Consider the following 25798-nt stretch of genomic DNA (forward strand, 5'->3'; position numbering starts at 1 on the left):
ACAATAATTGTTTTCATCGAGAGAATGTCCAAACATCAAAATTTTTAAGCTCACATTTGTATAAGTTTTATTTTCGGAAATCCGTGATAATTTGCAGACTGCCTTGTGGCCCCCGAGAACAAACATTATTGATATTGCCTTCTTTTTTTCTCTTCATCGTGTTAAAGTTTTACACCTGCCTGTTGGACTGGTGTACATCAAAAAAAGAGTAAAACATCAGAAAATAGAGATGTAAACAAACAGCATTCCAATCTCAATACAAGTTTCAGAATTCAAACTGGCTTTAACATTCAATTAAAAACATTTTGTCTACTACCCCGACCATCACAGGGTGCACTCAGCATAGAAACAGGCCATTTGTTTACATTTCCATGATGGTGCAAAAATCTCAAAGCAGGTCACTGAAAACAAAGTTGACTTTCTTTATTTATATTATACGTTATAGGACACCGAAATTGAAATGACGTGCATCCAATTTCCACCAAAAGTAAATAAAAAATTGAGCCAAGATTTGCTCTCAAAAAAACAAAAAAAAATTCGCACCCCCCCCCCTAAGGATGCCAAAATATTTTCGCACCCCCCCCCCCCTAAGGGTGGCAAAAAAATTTCGCATCCCCCCCTCTAAAATCCTCCACCCCCCTCTAGTAGATACTTTATGACCACTCCCTTATTACGATGGAGAGTGTCTCTCACACAAACAAAAGCTTCTTTGACGTCATTTTGAACACAGAAGTTGAAACGTATCAATAGATGTACCTTTTGAACATTGTGTACAGAAAGCATTTATGTTTCTTTGAAAGAATAAAATACTTTTTCTACAAGAAACAATTCATAAAAAACATTTTCAGTGTTTTTATTTTTTCGAATCTCGAGAAAATTGAGTGTGTGAATTCACCACGTTCACATACCCTGTAGAGCTCTGTCTCCGCCCCTGTGCCCAGTCTGTAAAATACCACCTGATGGTATGAAATTTTAAATTTGCTCTTTTTCATCAATCCATGCTATAAATTCGGAGAATCTTTAAATGGTTTTTTAGCGCAACTGCATTTTTGAAAAATTGAAACATTTTTTTATATTATGTATTGTATGTTAGTTTTCTCAGTCTTTTTCTTTTTCGTTCTTTCCCGTGCAGATAGCTGCACGGACTTTAGGTGTCGAACCAGGTTCTGGGCCTACTTTTTGAAAATTTGTGTTTTTTGATACTTGTATTTTGTCGTTTGTCTTGTTCTTGTCTGTTGTTTATGAGGGTTTCGGTTCATAATTCGGTTGAAAACAAGAAGTCGTGGTTGGGGGCGCCGACTCTCGAGAGTCGTAGTGGGTAGGAGCGGCGTCCTTCGAAGGTCGTAATGGGACAGGTGGTCGTGGCACAGGACGTCGTGGGAGTCTCTCTTTCAATTTTTTCTGTTCTTCCATTTCTCAATATTTTCTAGCTGGTCCTTAAAATATCACTTAATATACCCACGCCGCCCTTCGAGAGCCACCGAACAGTGCGGCGACCTTCGAGAGTCGTGGTTGGGGACGGCGAACAGTCCGGCGACCATTGAGTTTAAAGCCCGAAGGGCTAGAGTACAATCTCTAACCTTTCTCAGGCAAGAAAAATTGAAGCCTTAAAAAATGTGCTGTATTTTTGCGAAGCGAATATACATGAGCGAAGCAGTTTTGCTATAGTGTGCATGTACCTTTAAGTTCTATATACCGAGGGGAGCGCAAGACGAAAACGAAAATTTAATTCCCATCTGTTAAATATGGATTAAGTATTCAGATCCCGGTTGTTTTTGTCCAGGTAAGAGGCGTTACAATATCGGTTTGGTAGATTGTATTTAGGATGGCTTCGTCGAGAAAAAGAACCACTCCACAGCGCCGAAAATCTCTGAGTCAGGGCAACTTCCATAAAAGATATTCCGTCGTTCCCGTACATTTTTAGCTTCTTTACTCCCGCTCCATATCAGAAAGCTGATTGGTTCGGAAAACCAGAGCGCGGTCGAAGCGTTCGAATATCAGAAAGCTGATTGGTTCGGAAAACCAGCGCGCGGTCGAAGCGTTCAAAAAACTCGAACTCTCTATCTGCTCTCATGGTGCTCCCTTTTAAGAAGTCGCTGCATTGACTCGAGCATTGAAAACACAGACACTTTCGAACCTTCGAATCTTTCCAATTTCGAATGTTTACTTTTTTGTGAGAAATAAAAATGAAACGTTGAATGTTTTGAAAAAGTTGAAGAGGTGTAAGAGGCTGGTTGAAAAGAAGAAGCTGAAACTGTAGCAAAGAGAAAGAACAGAAGAAAGAAGATGGAAATTTTTATTGTTTCATTGACAAGACAGGCTCAACAGAGTTGTTGTGTCATTTCCAGAAAAGGAAAGCTGAGAAATGACCTGCATACGTGGTGAAAAAACCTTTTTTGCGAAGCGAATATGAGTGAGCAAAAACATAAACTTGGACTTTTTGCACGCTTTGAAGGGACGAACATATTCAAGTTATGGATAATCTGAAAGAATTTATCCCTCCTCTTATTCAGGCCTATTCAGTGGAAAAGAGAACTGATTGTTTGTCGTTGTTCTTGAAATCTAGTAGACTTGGCTGCTCGAAAATATGTGGGCTCTGGTTGCTTGCTGATTATAAATATGCATTTGATGGCCAGGATAAACTATTGAGGAAATATATGATTGTATTAAAAAGGATTTTAGAAATTGCTGGAAATGAAAATGACTTGTAAAATCTCGAAATATGTGTCCATCAACAAATCTTGACAGTTATCAAAACATGATATTTATGATGTACTTTTAACTGTTATAAATTTCTGTGTTACAGCTGATAAGATTATTTCAATGTGAAGAGTTTGCTCCTAAATCAATTGTAAGACTGTCAAACATTTGTCTCCAGTAGATTTAAGATTAAAAACCCTATAGATTTCTATAGATTTTTTTTTGCTTGATTGTTGAAGCAAACCCTGGTTGAAGGAATTGTAGGAATCTTCTTAAATTTCAGTTCTTTTTCTCTGGTTTTTCTTTATATTTATACCACTAATAGTTTTATTATAATTATAGAACTAAAACTTTTGAATTTTTATGTAAATAATGATGTAACTTAATACAATATTTCTAACTTTTAACTGGGTATGGTTAAAGAGTATTTCACATCCCTGTCTCAATAGACCGACTGATGTTTAAACCGGATAGTGCTTGACCCCGAGGATTCTTTTGTTTTGATTGTATGCTCTAAAATAAAGACTAGATTTGATATCAACATTTACAGGGGGGTTTCATGGTTGGCGGAGGAGCGGAACTGGCCCTTTTTCCGGACGGAGTGGCGGAATTTGGCGAAAATTTAGACGGAATTACGGAAATTGGGTTCTCTGGCGGAGACGGAAAATTAGACAATTTTAGTGCGGAAAAACGGAATTTAGCAAAAAGATTTACGGAATTTCGGAATTAATGAAATATATTCAAAATTTGCGGAATTTTCGACAAAAATATTGAATTTCAAAGGAATTTTCGGTGACGGAATTTTGGTTCAATTTAAGACGGTTTGACGGAAATTGGAGAAAAATTTGGCGGAATTGCGGAATCGGGTACCCCCTGAAACCCCCCCCCTTTACATGTAAAAATCTTCGAAGCCATNGTTTATGAAAAAAAAGTAAAAAAGCCCCTCCATACAAATCTATTTTTGTAAATAAATTTTTTATGCAGTTTACAGGATGGGAGGTTTCGGGTCTCCCAGCTAAATCTTTCCACGCTTTTCCTCTGGCATCTAAAAAAAGAAAACTCTTTTTTGCCTTTTGCTGAGAGAAAATCTCTTCGTTAATTGTTGCTGAGTAATTTTTTTCTCTCTGGTTATTATGTCCTCAAATGTTCGGTTCATTGCACTTATTACTTTTAGTACGAGTAAAATCCTTTTACATTTTACATCTAGACATTTATCTTCTCTTTTGAATTTAAGAGAGAGGAATGTAGTTGTTTAATAAAGCGTTTTGATAAACAACTTTTATATTTAATTAAATTGTTCAATGTGCCCCTGTATCACTATCGATCTTTTTAAGACACCCCCTTCTTCTCACAGACCCGGTGGGATTTTTTCAGCCAGTGGGGGTAAAAATAACGGACTAAACTTTAAACAATTTACAGTTTTGTACTGATTAAATCTTAGATTTATTTTGTCGGCTCCGTAAACCGGGTTGACACGGTTCCAAAACCGGTAGAGATCGCTTTTCAAACCGTTTTGCACCGGTTTGTACCGGTTTGTACCGGTTTGTATGTAAAAATCAACAAGCTCGAGATACTCAATTTTAGAAACTTTGACACCGATTTCTCAACCGTTTTAAGTCGGGAAAAACCGATCTCAACCGGTGCGTTGCGAGTCAAAACCGGTGTGTGTTTTTGCTGTATGGAAATCGCTTGGCAGGACACATATGATCTTTTCCATGATATTGTGTGTATCCGTGTTGTGGGTTGTCTAACCCATAATAAGGAAATCCAAAAACTAAACCATTGAGAGCATCTTGAACCCTTTGTCTAGAGGCCATGTATGCTTTAGAGTTATTGCTACCACTTCTAATCAACAAAATACCAATCTCAGTGGGCAATCGAGGCAGTTTTGTAAAGATTTTTAAATTTGAAGGTATGGCTACTGCGTGTCCTTTTGAAGCAAGCATGCCATATTTCAAACAATGAACATAAATGGCAATAGAGATTTTTCTAATTAGCAATGTTTCAACAAAAGTTAACCCTTTTAAAAATGGAGGAACATCAATGAAGTTTTGATTATTGTGCATCAAATTCCTTTGGTCATCATGAAAAACAATCAATAGGAGAGGACAGAGCTCCTGAAAATAACAGTGCTTGGTTTTGATTACCTTTTTGCTTTTTATGAAATTCATTATTGCACCTATTACATCTTTGTTCTTGAACTTGCCAAAAGTTAGGATCCTTTTGCTTTTTAGGGACTTGTAAAAAAAATTCTGGCCTGACTTCCTGGCATGTAATACATTCAGAAACAGTATGGCTGTCTTCTCCTTCAATAAATTTAGAAATAGCCTCTTTAACAAGAACGTTTTCATGGATTTGAAGATCACCGTGACTGTGGACAAATGAGTTAGGTATAACGTTGCTTGTTACTTCAGGTTGTTCAACCATTTCAATGTCTCCATTATTTTGCAAGGGAACATGATTGTTATCATCTGAATGATGTAGTTGTATATCGTTTTTCTGTGTTGTAAGTGGATTTTTTGGAAAAAACGTACTTTTACATAAGATGTCTAGCTCCTTGACGATCTCTTGATGCTTTTTTGATTTACCTATGGGTATTTGTTGATATGATTTTGACACAGGAGGAAAAGTTATCTTTAAATTCTGGTCAGCCTTCTGATAATGAAGAGGAGGATTAGTGTTAATTTCTTTGTTCTTTTGTGATGGAGATGTACATATTGAGTTAATTTCAAAATGAATTTCTTGTGTATTTGATTCATTTATTTTAGATTTATTATGACATGTTTCAATATTAACAGACTTTGTATTCTTATCATTATTGCTGGTTTTCTCTACACAAATTTTTTTTTTCTTTAATTTCACTTCGCATAGCTTTTCTACGTTTCCTCTTTGTTGTAATCGATTCATTTTCAATAGGTGGTAAAAAGGTGACATTATACATACTACATTCTCCCTGTAAAAGTTTATCAGCTTTGTCTTGACGATGTTTCTCTTTGCCTGTGTATGTTGTATTTTTCTCTCCCTTAGACAATGTTAGAGATGAGAAAATGTGTGGTTTGACAATACTATTTTCTTTTGAATTAAGGGTTGATGAATTTTGATTGGGTGTTGCCCCTTCTTTTTTGTTTGATTTTCTATAGATTAACAAATATGGAACAATCTGATCATTGACTTTACAATTGAAATTGGGATCTGGAATAGTTGACACTTTTGCATCGTTGACAAAATACCATATGTTCCCATAGTTAACAGCAGCAGTATAGTGTCCTGTGTTAGGAGTATCACCATGATGGTAAATAACTGCTTGCAAGTTTAGATTCCCTAGCAATGTATTTTCAAAATAAGTTTCAATATTCAAGTTGGGAACTAATTTTCTTTAAGTGTTTGAAGCATGATCATAGCAAAATATTTTTAGTGAGACAATCAAATATTCAGATATGTTGATAATAGTTTTACTTTTTGTGGCCTGTGTGTGGCATGGGCAATTTGCACAATCATACAAGTCATGGAGCAATTCTCCATGTGGATCGTTTACTAGTCTCGAAATTTCATTTTTATAGAATAATGATTGAAACGATTAGGAAACTCAATATGGCACATAGTCTCAAATAAAGTTTTCTCTGACGCATTATAACATGTTTGACATAATATAGACTCTAAGCTAGATATGGTAAACATAGATTCTTCTGGTGCGGAACTTAGATTTAAGTCATAAATTTGGTACAGCATATATATTAGACATTCTTGAGCATCAAACTGTTGAAAACGACTGTGATCATATTCTGCCCCAAAATGAAAAGAGGGAATCAGGTGGTATGTTTCAATTGGTATGTTTGATGATGTCATGGCAATAAACAATTCTCTAATCATTGTCTTTCCTGAGTTATTACTGTTAATGTCAAATTCATAAACAAATTCACGAAAAGTCTTGAGAGAATATAATGCTTGAATAACAGAATTAAAAAAGCAGACATTTTGGCCCAAATTTCTTAGCCCTAGTGGGGAAAGTCGTGATCGTCGTGACATTTTTTTGACGAACACGATCGATGGATTGGTATTGGATAATTTGTAGCGCAGTGTGGGACTCTTCTGTTACAGTATTAATTTTTTAAACGTTATCAATATCGTTGATAAATGATTTGATATTATGCCTAACAATTTGAATTTCCTTCGCAAAAATTAAGTGAAACTTTTAAAAGGTCTATAAAGAACGGAGTGAAACCCTAATTCAATATATTTCCTTCCTACAAAGCAGTGAAACTAAGGGAGGAAAAAGTCAACAAAATGTACTTCCCTATACACAGCTATAGATAATGCTGATGATGATGGTAACATAAAAGTTGTGTTACTTGCGTGTAGGTGGTGTTATAAATCCAAAACTATAAATGGTGAATGAACCTGAAGATATCATTTTTCCAAGTGATAACTGCAACACCAATAACAAAGACAGCAGAGCAATAAATTTACTAATATGCAGAATTTTCAGTTTAAGCTTCGAGGTCGATGAAAGTCTTCCAGGAAATTCTTGAATGCAAAAAATTCAAAATGGATCTACACAAAGATCGAAACCATGACAACGAAAATATCATAACCAATCAGCTGTCTGATATAGTGGGGGCGGGAGGAAATGTACGGGAACGATGGAATATCTATTATGGAAATTGCCCTGACTCGGAGATTTTCGGCGCCGTAGAGTGGTTCCTTTTTTGGACGAAACTATCCTAAATACAATCTACCAAACCGATATTGAAAAGCCTCCTACCTGGATGAAAACAACAGGGATGTGAATAATAATCCACATTTAACAGATGGGAACTAAATTTTTGTTTTCGTCTTGCGCTCCCCTGGGTATATAGAATTTAAAGGTACATGCACACTATAGCAAAACTGCTTCGCTCATGTATATTCGCTTCGCAATAAAAATAAAATTGTAGCACCTAGATGCAAAATATTTTGAACCATCTATTTGAAAACATCCCACGCCTGTTTCAAAACTCGCGCGAGTGGAATGTTTAGATTTCCCGCGCATTCCAAAATGTAAACAACACTGCAATGACATCTTTCCCCTGACAGCCGACATCCTCACTACTGGACCCTCTATTTTGGTGGAAAAATAGTCAAAAATCAAACTAAATTGCAATATTTTTTGTTTCTTTTTATAACTGAAGCCCTATTCTATGAAAATGTGCAAAAAATACCAAGATATTTGATTGGGTAACTAAAAAAATCAAGTATTCCCAACAAGAAGTAAAACGTCGTATTTTGGTAATTTGGCTGACTTCTGAAGCTGATTGAACGAAAATACGAATTTTTTGGGGAAAACTGTTTACAATCAAAGAAAGAGGGTCCCTTAGCTGCACAAAAAAAAATTAAATTTGTCTCATTTTTTCCCTTAAAGATGTCAGCCAAAGAGGAGAGCACACTTTTTGACATTTTTCAGCACAGCCGCCTTGTTTACATGACGCAGATCATGTTCTTGACGCGTGATTGGGCGTCACATTATATCATGAGAAAAGCATCCCATCCCACACACACCATGCTATTTCTAGGGGGAAAACAGAATAAAAACATTGGGAAAAATAAAAATACTTATTTTTCAAAACAACCAGGATCCCGAGCCTCGTCAATTATACAGAATATTCGAAAAATTCCAAAATTATTCAACTCCAGTGTGTTTTCTTTGGCGCCGTTTTCACGTAAGCATTAAATTGTTTTTGCTTTTTTATAACAAAAAGGGTTTTGTTCTTAATAAAATTATAGTAGTCTCTCCATTAAGATCGCAAGTTTAAGAGGATAAAACTCGCTTAACCGAGAGTCTTCTGTTCAGCCAAAGTGACACTTTTAAGGCCATTTTAAAAACAATGTGAAAACCAAATTTAAAGGTTGCTTTTCCCTCTAGAAATGGCAATGGATACTCACAAATCCCGTCTACAAAAATTATGCTTATTTGTGGTCAAATTTGCACTGAAAGAAAGAGCTCAGTTGAAGAATACCAGCACGAAATTCAGAAAGTTTTCTTCCTAAAAGAAGACTTTCTCACCGAGCACAAACCACCTTTTTTTTGCCCTCTTTGCCACTCAAAACTTCATAATCTACAAAGATCATGTTCTACCAGTTAAATTATTCTCCCAGATTGGAAGCCCCATCAAGATAAGAATTGTTTTGCTTGTCAAGTACAAGCTCCTACTCAGAGAAAAGTTGGTCGAACACCCAAAAAACCTAAAGGGAAAAAGGGTCGCAGATCATTGAAATCAACACCTATTTGGACGAGAGGAGATGCCGATCAAATTCTCTCAGATACCGAGAAATTAGGTTTATCACAAGATTTACGTTTGGCTTTGAATGGACGTGTTGAAGAATTCTTTTTATGTTCCTTGTGCAATGATATAATGGAAGTCCCTATTTCCAATTCTAAATGCAGACACTCATTTTGTAAATTTTGTCTATTTCCAAGCAAAATCAATCATGCATGCTCTAATAGTTAGCAAGATTAATTGTATCAAATGCCAAGTATCACTGCCTATTCTTGATATACAATCTCACAAAAAACAAAGTACCACTATCAACAAAATATCAGATGTTTTTACCCTGACAGAGATACCCAAAACCGTTGAAAAGGCTGCCCTACATGTTATTAAACAAAAGATGTAGAACGAGAAAACAGTTCAGTTTGCAATAAGTGGCGGTCCAAGGTTGAGACAATTCTTACTTTATTGACAAAGTCAAAACATATAAGATTTTTTTTTTTAGATTTATTATTCGATGTAAAATTGGAAAAAATAAGCAAAAATAAAGTTCGTCCATTTTCATTTAATAACTGTTAAAAAAAATTTTCCGAATGCATTAAAGTAATGAAACAGTTTAGAAGTTCACAAATCGCTTTGTCAATTTGCTCTACTCAGGATAAAATTGATTGTAGATTTTTAAGTTTTGAGAGATGACAGCAAGTTTTAATAAAAGGTTTAAAACGTGATTATCCAAATGAAAATGGACGGATCATAAAACGAATCACAAGATTTTACCTTTTATAATTTTACACTTCTAAGAAAATTCAAACAATTTTCAAATATTAATTCAGGTTTTTCAATTTTCAAAATTTTAGCCCGTTACGTTTACTAAAATAACGACGAGCTATGTTTCTTCTGACCAAGCACACAAAAGGACAGTGGCAAATCGCAACAGAAAGGTCATGGATACGATGAGTCTTGCAGCTGGAACGAGCAAAAAGGCCATTCAAGTCCAGGCCTCTAAACTGCTTGAGACGTTTGATGAAAAAGAGCTCCAAGAAATGCTACATCGTGTGGGTATCAAGCCAGTGATCGAAGCTGACCTGATGAATGCTTTTAGACTGCAGACAAATACAACATGGAACCAACTACGCATAGTTTCAGGGTTAGATTTGCCAATACACTTAGTCTTAACATGCTTTGATAGCAACACTTGTACTAATACATGAAAATGCATCAGTATGGGATGTAGGAAATTGTTGAAATGTGCTTATTTTGATAAAAAAACTTTCAGGTAATTACAATGTGATACTCTTCTTCTCCAGATGGTTACGAAAATTCAACCTCAAGCCAGCAAGACGAGACGAGAGAGTTGATCAAACGTGTAGAAAAAAGGCATCATCAAATCAATAATGGCACCATTCACTTTTAAATCAGAAAAAGAGCCAGAAATCATCGGCACATCTACATGGACATTCATCGAAAATTTCAAAAGAACATGTTCTTGGCCGCATCGACTACTTGTAAGTAGCTTCCCAATATCTAGAAATAAAATAAAATCTCAAAAATTAGAACTTGATATTTACACTAATAGCTGCTTATTATCTTTCCTAGATCCGAACTTTATTTTTAAGTCTTTGTACCTCTGAACACCTCTGAACACCTCTTAACGCTCTATTAACAAACTTGTAAAATTATTGTAACTTTCCATACAATGATACCAAAACTGTTCTCTACAAAAAATAAATCACTTCATACTTACAACAACTTCATACTTACAACAATTTTATATACACTTAAATCACTTCATATTTATAACAATTTTAAATATACTTGAAAATGTTTTGCATTGACATAATTAATCTAAACCACTTAACACAAAAAATTCCAGATATTACTTTCTGTAAGGAGATAAATTCACTTCGCTACAGAAATATCAAAGGAGTACCCCACAAAAGATTGGTACTCCCATTCCTTTCTATCAAAAATCGTCCTATCGCAGCGCTATCATTCAAATCAGAAAGCGAAGATAGTATACGGCAGATTTTCTGACTACCAAATAAATAACAAACAACAAACAGACACTACAACAAAATACAGTACAAAAGGGCACTAAGAACACTGTAATAACAATCCCACATACACTACAGGTGAAAAAACATTTGTCGCAAACAACCTCTCACACAAAAATTGAAAAATACAGAATGAAAAGTTGGACAAGAACCCGGTTCGGCGTCGGGACGTTCGGGACGACCGCACGGGGAAAAGGAAAGTAAGAAATGCTAATGCTAATGCTTCCTTAGACATGAAAAGAAACAACAACAAAAAACACAAAACACAAAGAAACAATTTCACAATTTGAAAATCGGTGTTGTTGTGCACAGAAGATTGGAAACTGTAATCAATCTTCCGTGTACAATCTTCCGTGCACCTAGCCGTACTATATAGCCGTGGTTAGGTACACGGAAGATTAGAAACTGTCAATCAATCTTCCGTGTACCTAGCCGTACTATATAGCCGTGGTTAGGTGCACGGAAGATTAGAAACTGTCAATCAATCAGCCGTGCACAACCTTCCGTGCACCTAGCCGTACTATATAGCTTTGTTAGGTGCACGGAAGATTGGAAACTGTCAATCAATCTTCTGTGTACAACCTTCCGTGCACCTAGCCGTACTATATAGCTTTGTTAGGTGCATGGAAGATTGGAAACTGTCATCAATCTTCCGTGCACCAGCTGTACTATACAGCCATGGTTAGGTCCACGGAAGATTAGAAACTGTCAATCAATCAGCCGTGCACAATCTTCCGTGCACCTAGCCGTACTACATAGCTGTTGTTAGGTGCAAATTATTGAATTTCTTTCAGTTTTTGTCGGGTTTTCTGTCAAGCGAAAAGGGAACAAAATAAATTAAAAACCGTCTGGTCAAAAATATTTGTCGGCTAAAAATATTTTTCGGGAAAAAGTTTCGTCTGTGGAAAATTTCGCCGGCAAAAAATACTCGTCGGTAAAAAAATTCGTCACAAAGCAATTTATTTTTTCGTCTCTTCTTACCGAATTCAGAACTTGGAATGTTGATATCTTAGGATTCAAACACTTCTGACAAATTTTACTTAACTTTTTCAAATGCTTTTCATGATAGCCTGGATATCCGGACCGTAAACTATTTCACCGTCTAGTTTTTTATAAACTTGTCTCTGGTTTACGGTCTGGTCCAACTAACTCCTCTGCAGGGATATTTGTCCCTGCATATGCGAGTGTATCTAATTGGTCAGTAAGCGCCCAGTCACTGAGCAGGATTTTCGCGGGGTTTTCGATATTTCTCGATGCGCGCGCATAATTTATAGAAAAAGCTGACATGGCAAAAAAAGATAAACAAATGAAAATGAAAACACAGGTTCATTTCTAAACAAAATGGATGATGGAAAGGAGCCTTTATGAATGTTGGCCGACGTTTGGATATAGTTGAAAGTAGTTTTGAAAGTTTATTGAGTTTGTAAAAGAGGTTTTATGGTAAGTAATTATGTGTGTCTGCCTGGGTTTGCAAAGTTTTGAGATTCTGTCAACAAGGGTTCACTCACAGACTGTGTCATTCAAAACTGTACCAGACTTTTTTAGTTGCACCAGACTCTACAATTTTAGAAACTTTGTATGTTGAGGTAAGAGTTTTTTTTCTGAAATTTTGAGTCTGGATACGGCTTTTCATAAATTATTGCGTAATATTTGAAAACGAGGCTAGCGATGTTCCACGGAATCATAACAAACGAAAATGGCGGACAACAAGCAAGGAAGCAGTAAGATATCTAATGAAAAACCAAAAAGAAAACACAAACAATCACTTGGAAGACAATGTGCAGCTTATGGATGTAATAATAGAACATTTAAAGAAGAAGGGGGAGAAAGAGTCACATCAAATATATCGTTTTTTACGTTCCCTGACAATGCAAACAGAGTCAAATACTGGTGCTCTCGTATCAAACGTGCAAATGGAAAAGACAACTTCAAAGTAACCAAAACAACGGTACTGTGTGAAAAACATTTCAGACCAGAAGATATCTATCGTCCTCCAGGAGGTACAAAGAAGAGACTTTCAAATAAAGAGACTGTTATCCCTTATTTTACTGAGGATGAAGCTTTAGATGCGAGCTCATCAACAAACACGACAAATTCAAAAAAGCGAAAGCCACCAACTTCAAGAGCATCCCCACAAAAAAAGTGTAGAGAAACCCAAGAACCTTTTCCTGCTTTTCCTGAACCACAACAGGATCCAGTCCCAGAACCAGAAATGGAAGAATCAATCGATTGGAAGGCAAAATACCATGAACTTTTAGAGGAACACAATTTATTGAAACAACAGTTAAAATCGAGTCAGTCTTTGAAACGTCGGTTTATTGACCACGTTATGGGAAGTGACAAAATGTGTAAACACTATACTATACCGCCTTTCCAACGGTGGAGATTCTTAAATCAGTGTTTTTCTCACTTAACTCTGGCCACATGGGAGAGAGCATTATTCTGTACAATAACCAAGCTGTCAAAGGCTTATCAGCAGCTGGTAGACCACGTACTTTATCTGCTTTTGAAAGTTTTCTTTTAACCGTTGTTCGCCTTAGAAGGAACTTTGATGTTGAACATTTGAGCTTCTTGTTTGACATCTCAGAGGGATCAGTCAGCAATACTGTGATTACGTGGATAAAATTTTATGTATTCGCAATTCAGTTCAATCTGTATCTGGCCAACGAGGGCCCAAGTTGATGCCACAATGCCAAAATCTTGTAAAGAAAAATTCCCTAAAACAAGGGTTATTATTGATGGTGTTGAATTTAAAGTGGCAGTACCCTCTTCACTGATTAACCACAAAAAATGATGTGGTCTGACTATAAAAGTCACACAACAGTTAAAGTGCTCGTAGGGATTGCTCCAGGAGGAGGATTCACGTTTATTTCATCTGCATTTCCTGGGAGTATTTCAGATAAGAACATTGTGATAAAAAGTGGACTACTGTACCCAGAACTATGGGAAAAAGGGGATGCAATAATGGCTGACCGGGGGTTTACTATTGATGACTACTTAAAGCCCATTGGAGTTGATTTAATTATACCTTCTTTTTTGAAGGGACGTGAACAGTTGGACGCAGAAGAAGTGGTTCAAACTCAACAAATTGCTAGCGAGAGAATTCATGTTGAGCGAATGATTCAAAGGTTAAAATGTTTTCACATCTTTGATCGGGTTATCCCTGTGAACATGTTGGGATCTTTGAATCAAATGATATCTGTTTGTGGTTTTTTGTGTAATTTTCAAGAACCTATTTTGAAAAGTTTATAAAGATTTTTACAAATTTCTCCTATATCTTAGATATGGATTACTTTTTTAGAAAAGAAAGAGATATTTTAAGCTACTATGTTAAAAAGCAAATCTACTGTGAAAACTTATAACACTAGAAGGCTGCTTTCATCACCTCAAAATAATGCTGAAATGTAAATAAAGAATGATTTTGCAAATTTCCTATCCTTTTTAAACTTGTAAATCACATGAATTATTTCATTATTTCACTCTTTGAGAGACATATTTCTTGGTATGAGAGGGTCTGTCATTTTTTAACTAGGTTAATATATATATATATTATTATATTTTAATTTTGACATTTTTTCCACTGTATAACTAGTTATTTTTCATGTATCATTTTTTTTATTATTGTATATATTAGTGCTCATTATACCAGTCAACTGAGGTCCTGGAAATATATTGTTACTTATAATTTGTATTCAAGTTGTCTCTCTTTACTTGCTGGGTCTAAATTAATGATTTAAAAATAAGCTACCATTTTCAATCGAATTTTTGCCAAAATTTCACTTTCAAATTGGTTTTTCCAAAAAGGCTTCTCCCAGGAAAAAAAAGTTCATCGTTTTATAAATTTGGTTTGACCCTATGGATCTAATAAACCTCAAACATTTTAACAAAATAACACAGAATTCGAAAGACTTTCTTCACTTTAAAAGGTTTTTTCATTAGAATGGGAGCATACCGTAGTCTCTTGGAGGAACTGGAGAGTAAGAATCTTGATTCAATGTCAACTTTCTTAAAATACTAAAATAGTCCTGAAGTAAATACATTCCCTAGTGGAATTAAAAATACAAAGTTTTGCAAAAGTTACAAAAAAAAAATACTAGATTACTCCTTATGTAGTAAACCTTACGCTATTTTCTTACTTTTAAAAGTCAGAATATAAAAAGAGAACCTTTTCCAGAAGAAGTAGAGAGAGATCCCAACACTTTTGTTTAAAACACCAGGATAAAGCTCAAAGTTTTATCATGTATACATAAAAGGAAAATGATTTTAGGACTGTTTGATTTTACTTTCAAGCCCAAAAGACAAAAAAACCTGTAAAAAAAAATAAAAAAATAATAAATAATAAATAATATCTATGAATCTACAATTTGAGGCAACATATATGTAAAAATAAAATCTAAAATTTTTTTTTGTAATACTTCCCAGTACAGGGGATCAAATTTCACCCTGTCAATAATCAGTCCTTGAGATGTATATAAAACAAAGTCACACCAAGTCTGACAAGTAAGTGCCAATTGCATCTGTACTTGGTTATAGTAAGAATGTTCCTTACTAATTCGGAAAATACCGTCTTTATCTTTTATTACCATGGGGTTTGGCGAAATTACACATATTGCTTTTGGGTCAATATCTTTGTACTGGTCAGAACATTTTACTTCCAAAATCCCCATTTCACCATCACAAGTGACTTTACCATCAGGTGTTGCACCTAGAATGTAATTGGTCTCATCCAACACTAAGCCAGAAGCCTCGACGTTGATTTTGAAACCAGAAAGTTTCATATAAGTTTCATAATGTCTTATGGCTATCGGTTCATAAAATTTCCCGTAGTCCATCTTAAGTTTTACAATTTTGTTCACTTCCTTTGGATGGACAAAATTTTTAGCCAGAGTTGTCAAACCTCTGGGGGTTTTCGGTGCATTTCTCCCTGTAAGGCGATTGCACAACGACGCTGTAAAACGATTTTTTCGATATTCGAACCATTTGGGATTACTGGCTTGCTCTCTGGTATCCTCTTCGATTGATTCACTCTCTCTCGCACTGATCTTTAAATTTTCCAAAAGAGTTATTTTCTTTATTTCAATAATATGTATGTCCTCTTCATAACTTGCCATTTTGTTATTTATTTCTTTAAAAGGAAATGTTGGGTAGTAAAAATTTGGCTCACAGTCAACAGGTTCACGTTCAATGCTACAATACACCTTAAAATTAGGTGGCATCAACGGGCACTGGTAACTCAACATTGATCCTGATGGTGCATCACCAAAGGTCGTTTTGCGGTAATATTCCGGGCTGGCATTAATCAGTTTTGGACCAGGAATGTCGATTATTCCACCTAATAGGTTAGAGAGGACTGCAAGATTTGGTGGACATGCAGCAGGGTGTTTTCGAGATTCGTACAGAGATGAAGTTATCCCTTTTGATTCTTTGGATGGTCCTGGCTCCTCCTTGTCATCCTTATTGACAGATCTCTTACGCTTTAAGCATGGCGGTGATTTAAATGTCAGTTCACTAAGTGGCATGCGATTAATATTTTCCTCATGTTTCCTCATTTGGACCTGGTTCCAAGCACAGCGTTGCGAAGTGCAAGCTTTCTCCTCAGGGATTATGGTGCGGCGATCAATAACCCATTTCAAAATTGTTTTCATTAATGCATAGCTATGTGAACATGTCCCAGCTTTTCCAGCAACACAGGCACAACTAGCAAATTTTATCTCCCCATCTGTTTTTGACAGAGCGACAACAGCCCAGCGACAGTCTTTTTTCAAGCTAGCGCCAATTATAGTTTTTACACAAAATAAATCCTCGTCTGACTTGGAAAATGTAGAGGGTAAGTCAATGAACCTCTCCTCTGAAAATTGTGTTCCTCTAATGAAATGTTTTTTGATTGCTGTCGATTTTTGACAAAATAGTTTGGTGATTTTTTTCATTATACGCCTTGATATTGTCAACCGTAAAATTTGGCATACCATCAAGAGATTTGGACCATCCATCCATATTTGTTTCAGCTGCGTTTAGCTTTTGATCAGCAAGTATAGACGGTGTAGATGGTAAAGTTTTAACCTTCCAAATGGGGCTCAATCAATATCACTCCCATCGAATCTGCTTTCTTTCTTTCTGATCCATTTTTTGTCCGTTGTTGGATCTATAATTATGCCATGCGTATTGTTTTCAAAATAATCCAAAACTCTGACTTGGGCACTTTTTAATGTTTCGATGTTGTGGAGTTTGTCACCACGATAGAGCAGCCACCTTTTTAAATGTTCAACCTTGTATTTTGATAATACTGACATGTCAACGTGAACGTGTGGATCGTCAATATCTACTTCAGTCAACTTGATAGACTCAGCATCTGTAGAGAAAAGAGAGAAAAGTAGTGTTAGGGTTATGTACATCAGTCAAACAAACCTTACCCTGAGAAAAGAATCAGATCACAACATCAGAATCAGAGATCATTCAGACCAGAGTCCAGAAGAGGGGCTTTGCACTCAGCTAAAGGAGCACTTGCAGACAGAAGAAGGTAAGCTGACTGAAGTAGTGAAGCTCATGCATAGTCTAGATTCAGTTATATTTAAATTGACTCACCAACGATTTTGAGTTCTTCAAAATCTTCAGTTTCCAGCTCATAATCCTCTGGCTGCTGGTTCTCTATGTCCAATGTGCTATGAGCCATTGTTGAGTTTTGGTTTATGTTGTTATAAAAATAACAGTTGTATATGTTGTTATAAAAATAACAGTTGTATAGTTGTTGTAAAAATAACAGTTGTGAGCAATGATTTGATGATAACAGTTTGAATTTCAGACAAGATACTTCGAGTCAGTCAGCCAGTTTTCCTTGTGTTTATGTACTGAAACCGCCATTTTTAAAAATCGGAACATCGCTAGCCTCGCTTTCAAGTATTACGCAATAATTTATGAAAAGCCGTATACCCAGGCTATTTTTATGATAGCTATGCCTGGAGTAAATTTCATTTTTTTATGCCGGAATCCCTTTAATAAATGGTGTATGGAATTTCTGAGCCCTCCATCTGAGTTTACCTAATTTCATGATCAGATGGAGTAAATAAAACAAAAGAGGGATGAGTGCAGAATGAACTTTGAGACAAAGTTAGTTCCCTATGAAAATAATCTTTGATATAACCACCTCCTAGAGATAAAAAAAGTTACACTGACATTAGGAAAGTTAATTGAAGAAGTGTGAAGTCTGTATAATTGCCTGCTTACAAAGAATATTCCATCTCTATATATACTAGGTTCCTACTCCTAAAAATAAACATGAATTGCCGGATTACATAATATGGGTTGGGGTTAATGGAGTTAGCTTTTGCATTTCAAAATAACGAAGTCGTAAAATAAAACATAAGAAAGGTTTACAGGAAGTTAATTAAATAGGGAATTCAAAGGTAGTTAAAGTGGTTAAACAAAAAGGGTGATGGCAGATAGCCTTCTGAGAAGCAAATATAAATTGATATTGACTTCAATCATAATCCGGAATTTGCGTAAAATCCACGCTCGGGCATCTGGATCGAAAATAAGTGGCTTCATTTCCCATCAAAAATATAATTTTAAATAGGCAGAAGTTTGGAGAACAGCATATTGGAAATAGCCGATGTAGCCTGGGGGTAAGCTAGGGGTTAAAAACACCACTGTCGCGAGCCTGGAGTACTACTCTGCACAAAAGAGGGCATCTTCTTAGCATCAGCTACTTGCTATTAATAACCTGGTACCAAAATTTATCTACCGTTATATAAATTTGATTGTACTGCACACTCGATGTGGTAGTGGACGTATACCATAACATAGTCGTTTTCGTCCACTGACGACCAATGTTTATCTTATTTTGGTCTCCTCACCTTTTTCATGAATATCAAGTCCTTTGGTGATTCTAAGGGTAATTTAGAGATACTATCCCCTTTCGTACAACCATTTCTCCTTTTTCCACAAACCTTTATTCTCTTGTTAGTTCTTCGCTTCAAAAGAAGCTGTCCTTCTTTCATGGAAGGCTTAGCTGCCACCTTTATTTCTTAAGGAAGATAAGAGAAAATATAATAGCAAATTAACAATAATCCTCGCCGACGATACACCCCAGGAGGGGTACTGGGTTTTCCCGAAAACGGGTGTTCTACCTAGCTTTTGAAAATAACAATTTCTTAGGTCACTTAAAGCGGCACACGACTGTACCCTTAAATTTCTCTACCCCAATAGAGATACAAAACACTTGAAATAATCTGATAGGAAGAGCTTGCATTTCCGATTTGATAGTTTGCAAGGGCGCTTTTATATCTAGAAGAGAATCGATCAAGAAATACAATGATAGTACCAAGATTCCTGTTGGAATTATAACGAAATTTCCTTAAGTTAAGATTGATTTTCCCTAATCTTTCTCATTGGTTCAAAAAAGTCTTCATCATTCATCCCTTACAGGAACAACCCGGAAAGAAAAGATTGAGCTCGAACATGATTCTGAGTAGAAGTCACAGTTGATAAGAAGATAACAATTGTTTTACAACAGCCAGTAAGATTAAAGACAAACTTTACAATTCCCATTACGTTAAAGTTATTCAATGGAAAAATTGTGGCAATAGAATCCCTTGGGAGCAAATTGCAAATGCCAGTTGGTTTAAACACCCATGGAGTTCAAGCTTCACATTTTAAATGATATAAATCACCTTATTACAATCGAATGACATTTCCTTTTCGGCTGACAAGTCACTACCCAGGCAAAGGAGAAGGAACCATCTTTTTGGTATGCAGTTTTCACATTCAACCTGAAAGTGATTGCTTTAATTATTACCTTAGATAACTAGAAGATTAAGCAGCAGTGCTCGTTTTCAAAAAGGAACACTGATAGATGGATTAATCTAACAAGAAATTTGAGATACTTTTCCGACTTTGATCCCACTCGTGAAAGGCAACGTTTACAACAATATTTGGCATTTTATGTACAATGACAATGGTTGATGGATGCCTGAGCGTTACAAAAAAATCAGAAATTTATAAACATACCCAGTTCGTTAATTTGGGAACACTTGAAAAATTACATTTTGGTGGATCCTCTCTACCACAATTTTCCGGTCCAAGTTTCATAACCTATTGGAATCAACCGAACAAACTAGATAAGAAAGACACTTTGAAAAGTAATGAAAATAAGAAAAAAGCAATACAAATCTTATTCTTTTTTGTGTTTGTGAAAGAGCTGACCCGTAATGCAATGCCACCGTTAGTGTGGTTGAAAAGATTCTGATCAAATAGGTGAGGATCGAGAAACTCCTGATATGTAAAGCCTATATAAAAATCAGTGATTGAATATAAGCACTAAGCTGGCAAATGGTGAATATAAGTACTAGCTGGAAAAAAAGAGCTTAATCCTACCTCCGCTGCGGAGAAGTTGCAACCCAATCTTTTGACGGTACGCAAGTACGTCTTTTGAGCCAAACGAACCTTTTGATGGTAATGTCATACTCTGGAGAAACGATTCTAAAAACTGGAATATTTACTGTGCCCGTAACAAAATTATGACCATCTGTTATCAGATTACCCCAGGGGGACTCAAGCAAGAAAAGTTGTGATAACTTGAAAATTAAAAAAATACTATTTTGAAGAAGAAAGTACAGGGTATCAGTTTAAACGTGTCTCTGAGTAGCCTGGATATCCAGCCCGTAAACTTTTTTTGATTTTGATATTTCTTATGTTTACGGTCTGGTTTACCTAGATCGTCTGCATTCTGATCTGAGGATGATTATGCGGATATTCTGATTGGTTGGGTCTAAGCGAATCAGAGATCTGAATGGTGGCGCGCGTATAAGAAATTATGCGAGCTGACTTGTCCGCCTAAGTATTTGGATGGATCGTGCGGGCGATCAGCAAGGCATGTATGCTGCTTTGCAAATCACCCTGATTTTTCTTCTTCAAAGCAAATAACAATATAATGCCTAATTATCTCCCTTGGGTGTTTGACCACGCATCCAAATAAAAATAACAATAATGGTAGGGAAGAAGTGGGAAGATCAAAACATGGGAATTTTTAGATGTTCTGATTGTTTTCTTTTCATATTGCTTAGATATCTTGTTTAAATTTTCTTAATGACTTGGTTGCATCGTGTAAAGAACTAAAGGTATATCTTTACTTTGCTTCAATTCTTCTTTTCTGTTTGCCAATTTTGTAGTGCTGTTTTGGGTCGGAAGTTTTGTTTTGATAATTTTTTTCTCCAAAATTCACTTTGCACTTTCTCTGTCTAACAGACTTTCCCCCCGGGGGGGGGGGCACTGACCTTGACGACCGACGGGGACGTGCCGCTGGAGTTTCAAAAGTTAATCCTGTCAGAAATGAAATTTGATGAAAAATAGACCCTGTCAGAAGAAAAATTTGATGAAAAACCTACCCTGTCAGATTCTACTGTGAAAAACCTATACCCTGTCAGATTCCACCCTGAAAAACCTACCCTGTCAGATTCTATGTTAAAAACCTACTCTTTGTACACGTTTTTCGTAAAGTATAACGTGATATCAATATTTCCAGGCTAAAAAACTACAGCATTGTATAAACATTAAACCTCAATACCTGGAAAACCGACCAAAAGAATCGACGACGAGAGTTATGAAATTACAAAGTAAACATATCTTTAATATTATTCAAAATCATCACTCTCTACTTCCACAAAAGGTGTTTCAAAGCAGAAAGGTCATACAATATTATAGATGTACAAGAACAAATAGAACGCTAAAGTTTCAAAAAACGTAATAATGAACATAGATAAATTTCAGATATCCGTTTCCAGGATTACCGTAGGATCACATAAGATTCCGATTCCCGCTCTAGCATTACTGGCGCTTTTCCAGGGATCATCCCGCTAGTTTTCCCGGGCATACCGGCAGAAAAAAGTGAATTAATCCAAGCTGGCAAATCATAAAACGCAAAAAAGAAGTAATGTTTTGATTATTTTTATAATCGGCCAACTTGTTTCATTGTTTTCAACTAGTCGGAACTAACTATCATCTGTTTTTAAGTGGCAAAAAAAAATGGTATGCCTGTTTTTAAGTGGCAAGTGGAATGTTATAGCAGGAATCAGAATCTTATGTGATCCTACGGTAAGGGTCTCAAAATCAGAACTGATGAAGTCTAGGTTTGAAAGGACTATTTTGCAAGTATAAGCTTTAAAACGACGCTTTTACAAAGAGGACGAGAGGATGTCAATGAGACTAATACAGAAGAGTCGAGAGTATTGTTCTGTTCTACAGCTGTTCTAAGTCTACAGCGGAATGTCTCAACGATATGGGAAGAAACAAAACATAACAGTTGAAATAAAAAATCTGAATCAAAATCTACAATAAAGTCTTGCAACATCTAGTAAAATCAATTTGAAAAAATAAACCATGTAAATAGCTAACCTTTTGGACTACGAAAACGAAATTTTTAGCAAAATGAAGGTGAAAATAGCGTTGGGAAGGAAACTGATAAAAATGATGAGTTTTTCCGTAACAAAATGTACTTGAGGATTTTTTAGGAAAATTCAATTCAACTCTAATTCTAAATTATATAGGATAGGATAGGATAGGATAGGATAATCATTAACATTTTAGTCTAACACAGGTTTTATGCTATTATAAACAAATGAAAAAGGCTTATCTATCTTAGGTAATACTCATGTACCAACATGTTTAGTCATCGTAAATAATCATTTTTCTTTTTCTCGTGGATCTTCTCAATCCAGAGTCCGAGGAGTCCATAGGAGTTACTTCAACTGTGATCTTACCATCAATAGTTTCAAAATTTGTATCGTTTCGCTCATTTATTGTTTCACGTTGTTTAACTTGTATTTTTTTGTTGGTGGAAAAAAGCTTATGCAGATTTTCTACGAGAACATTTTCGGCGTCCTTTTCCAACACTAAACAATCATCTTCCAGAACAAGGTCAACCTCACTGAAAGCATCCTTGAATGGAACAGTTCGTAAAGTTGACTTGTTCTGAAGCCAACCCTTTCCACATTTCTCGTAAAAAGATACAGTTAAAGAAAGATTATTCTTCACTACTGAATCGAACGGTTCGGGTCGTGTGTAATCTACCTTCTTTTTTCCATCACGAAAAAGTATTCTTTCCACGCGGCCGATTATGTAAGAAGACTGAATGCGATCGACAAAAGCGTAATCGTTGTAAAGTGCAACCGATCTTCGCTCATCAATTCCACCCGCGGACGTAGACGTACCAGTCTTGTATTCGTTTCTCTGTCGTACTCGTTGAAGTCTAAATGAGAGAATTTAAGTATCATTATTTTGGCAGTACTTTTCTATGGGCAAAATATCCCTTTTGTGGATACCGCTTTCTAACTATAGAAATAGGCGTATTGGTTCGTCATTCTTCAGTAAGTAGTTAACCCAAGCTGCATTCTTCAGACAACCAAAATTATAACTTCTTTTTTTTAAAAGACATTAGCCTATTTCATAGGATTCGTGTTTTCAGTACATGATTTTTTTCTACGTCACTGCAGTAATCAATATTTTATTGTAAATCACTCTTTTGCGAATTGAGGATGATTACAAAAGTTTGTTTTTCTCAACGAATTGAGCTGTAGCATATGTATCAGATGCACAAATCCTATAAAATAAGCTAATTAGCAGTAAAAGTTATCAAAAACGTCAAAATTTATTGAACATACCTATCATGTGACAGTTTCGGATCGTCATTCATTAGTTGGACTAGTGTTGCCTTGTATATTTCCTTCTTACTGTCAGGGATGATAACTTTGGGAACTTTCCTAAACGAAATATCGAAATAAATAATATGATTATTTCAACTTTTTCTTCGATATCACTAATTAAAAGTTACTGTTATTTTTGAAATACTCGCATTCTCCCATTCCAGCACCGGCGGAACAACTGTAAAAGTGAACTGGGTTGAACACTAAAGTAGATTAAATTTCGCGAGAAATAGTGTCTGTACTTTGCTCAAAAGTTTAAAAAAGATTAGAAAAGATTTACTACTCACTTCGTCGTTGTATCTTCAGAACCTTCTCCCAAAATGTCTAAATGGTTGATAGCTGACGCCGCCGGTAGGACTTCAATATTTTCTCCGAATGCTTCCACTATAAAAACATTATAACACAAAATTACTTGGCCAGCTCTGAATCCTGAGTAAACTAACAGATGGTATTTAAAATAGAAGATCGGATTTCAATCAAGAATTGAAAAAATACATAATTTACAGATACCTTGCTGAACACTGAAGTCAACGTCAGTCTCATCATCGATTGCTGTTTCGTCAGTTTCGCCAGTTTCGTCATCATCTTCATCACCGTATTCTTCTTCGATATCTGTCTTCTGTAATATAATAGGCAAAGAATTTGCTAGTAAGAATTTTATGGTGCACATGAAAAATACCTAATGATTAATTTTTCCACGGATCAAATTCTCACTTTTCAAAATCATTCATTCGTAAAATAAATAGATTCCAAAATTAATCCACTTATGTTAGGTGTCTCGTATTGAGTAGAGCTTAAGTAGAACTTTATAACTTATGTAATAAAAGTTTAATGAATACCTTAAAAGCAGAGAGTGGATCAAAGAACCAATGATCGGCATTTTCAACTTCATACGGAGGAAACAAATTTGACTGGTAGTCTTTCGAAGGTTTCATCCCAACACTAATCGCCAACTCTCTTGCTAAAACGATACCTTGTTTCCATGATGCAACAACTTCCTCAGAGGAAGGGTAATCTTTTAAGTTTTGTTTCGTGAAATTACGGTCATATTGCCTTTCCCAAATTGATTCACCTTTCGGGTGAGGCTTGGCGAATTTGACTCCATTATTAGGATCAGCACGAATTTGATCAAGACGAATGCAGTGAGATTGGTTGCGCCTCATATCGGCGAAGGAATAATTGTGTTTATTACCAACCCACTGTCCCATGTTACTAAAATAACTTTCGCAACAATCAGTTCCTGATTCCTCTAGATGTAATTCAATAGAAGAAAAGTTATCTCGGCAGTAACATATTAAGCTCACAGCGAAATGACACGATGTCAAAGTGTCAATGAAAGTTTCCCTTGATATGAAGTTTGCCTTTAGGGTTAGCTTAGGTGTTTTGATAATCCAACTTCTCCAAATTGCTAAAAAGGTTACCACGATTGCAAGAGTATTTCACACGATCTTTGAGGGAACATACTGGACTGCAAAAAATCTCAACATAATACCAGACAATCTGTAAGTAAGCATTAGTTCCAATATTCGATGGCTGGCCCAGATCACTTAGAAGACTTCGAACAGTGGAGAAGCTTAATCTTTCAGCGGACCTCCAATTTTGTCGGTCGTTTCTGTCAATGTCAGCCTTTGTAATGCCATGTTTTTCAAACGAGAATTTTTGGTGAACCTAAAGGAAAGAAAATTTAACGGTAAATCGATTTCATTAATGGCTGGAAACTTAATTGACGGGAATTAAATTTAACGATGATGGGATATCTTTGGCAAGAATTGACCATTAAGTGATACATTCTTGTAAGCCTGAAATATACGAATTTTGGGGACTGCGAGGAAGTGAATTTTAAATCAGGAAAGACTAGATGGATCACTGAAATAAATTCTGGCGGAAAGTTAAAGGTGTGTGGACGAATTTGAAGAAATTTTATGCTTTTTATGCTAAGATAACCAAAGAAAATTCCCATGAAGCTCTACTTTTAGTTCAGTACGTATCGAAATTACTTTTTTGGAAACTGAAAAGACGTGTTACTAACATATGTCCACATATCTAAATTCGGCAGATTTACCCAAATCCGCCGAACTTCCTTTCCGCCAAATTTTATTCCTTTTAG

General features: G+C 35.8%; 1 protein-coding gene across 1 annotated transcript; it reads right to left on the minus strand.

The window, feature by feature from the left end:
• Positions 1 to 22630: 22630 nt before the first annotated feature.
• LOC136820627 (uncharacterized) lies at positions 22631 to 24899 on the minus strand. Its single transcript, XM_067076823.1, has 5 exons — positions 24531 to 24899; positions 24202 to 24310; positions 23979 to 24075; positions 23650 to 23748; positions 22631 to 23237 (listed from the first exon to the last, which is right to left on the minus strand). Exons 1-5 carry the CDS (start codon positions 24897 to 24899, stop codon positions 22655 to 22657), a joined length of 1257 nt encoding a protein of 418 aa, XP_066932924.1. The 3' UTR covers positions 22631 to 22654.
• Between the last annotated feature and the right edge of the window lie 899 nt (positions 24900 to 25798).

The sequence above is a fragment of the Clytia hemisphaerica genome, unplaced genomic scaffold, assembly GCF_902728285.1.
Source record: "Clytia hemisphaerica strain Z4C2 unplaced genomic scaffold, Clytia hemisphaerica genome assembly, whole genome shotgun sequence".
NCBI classification, from domain to species: Eukaryota; Metazoa; Cnidaria; class Hydrozoa; order Leptothecata; family Clytiidae; genus Clytia; species Clytia hemisphaerica.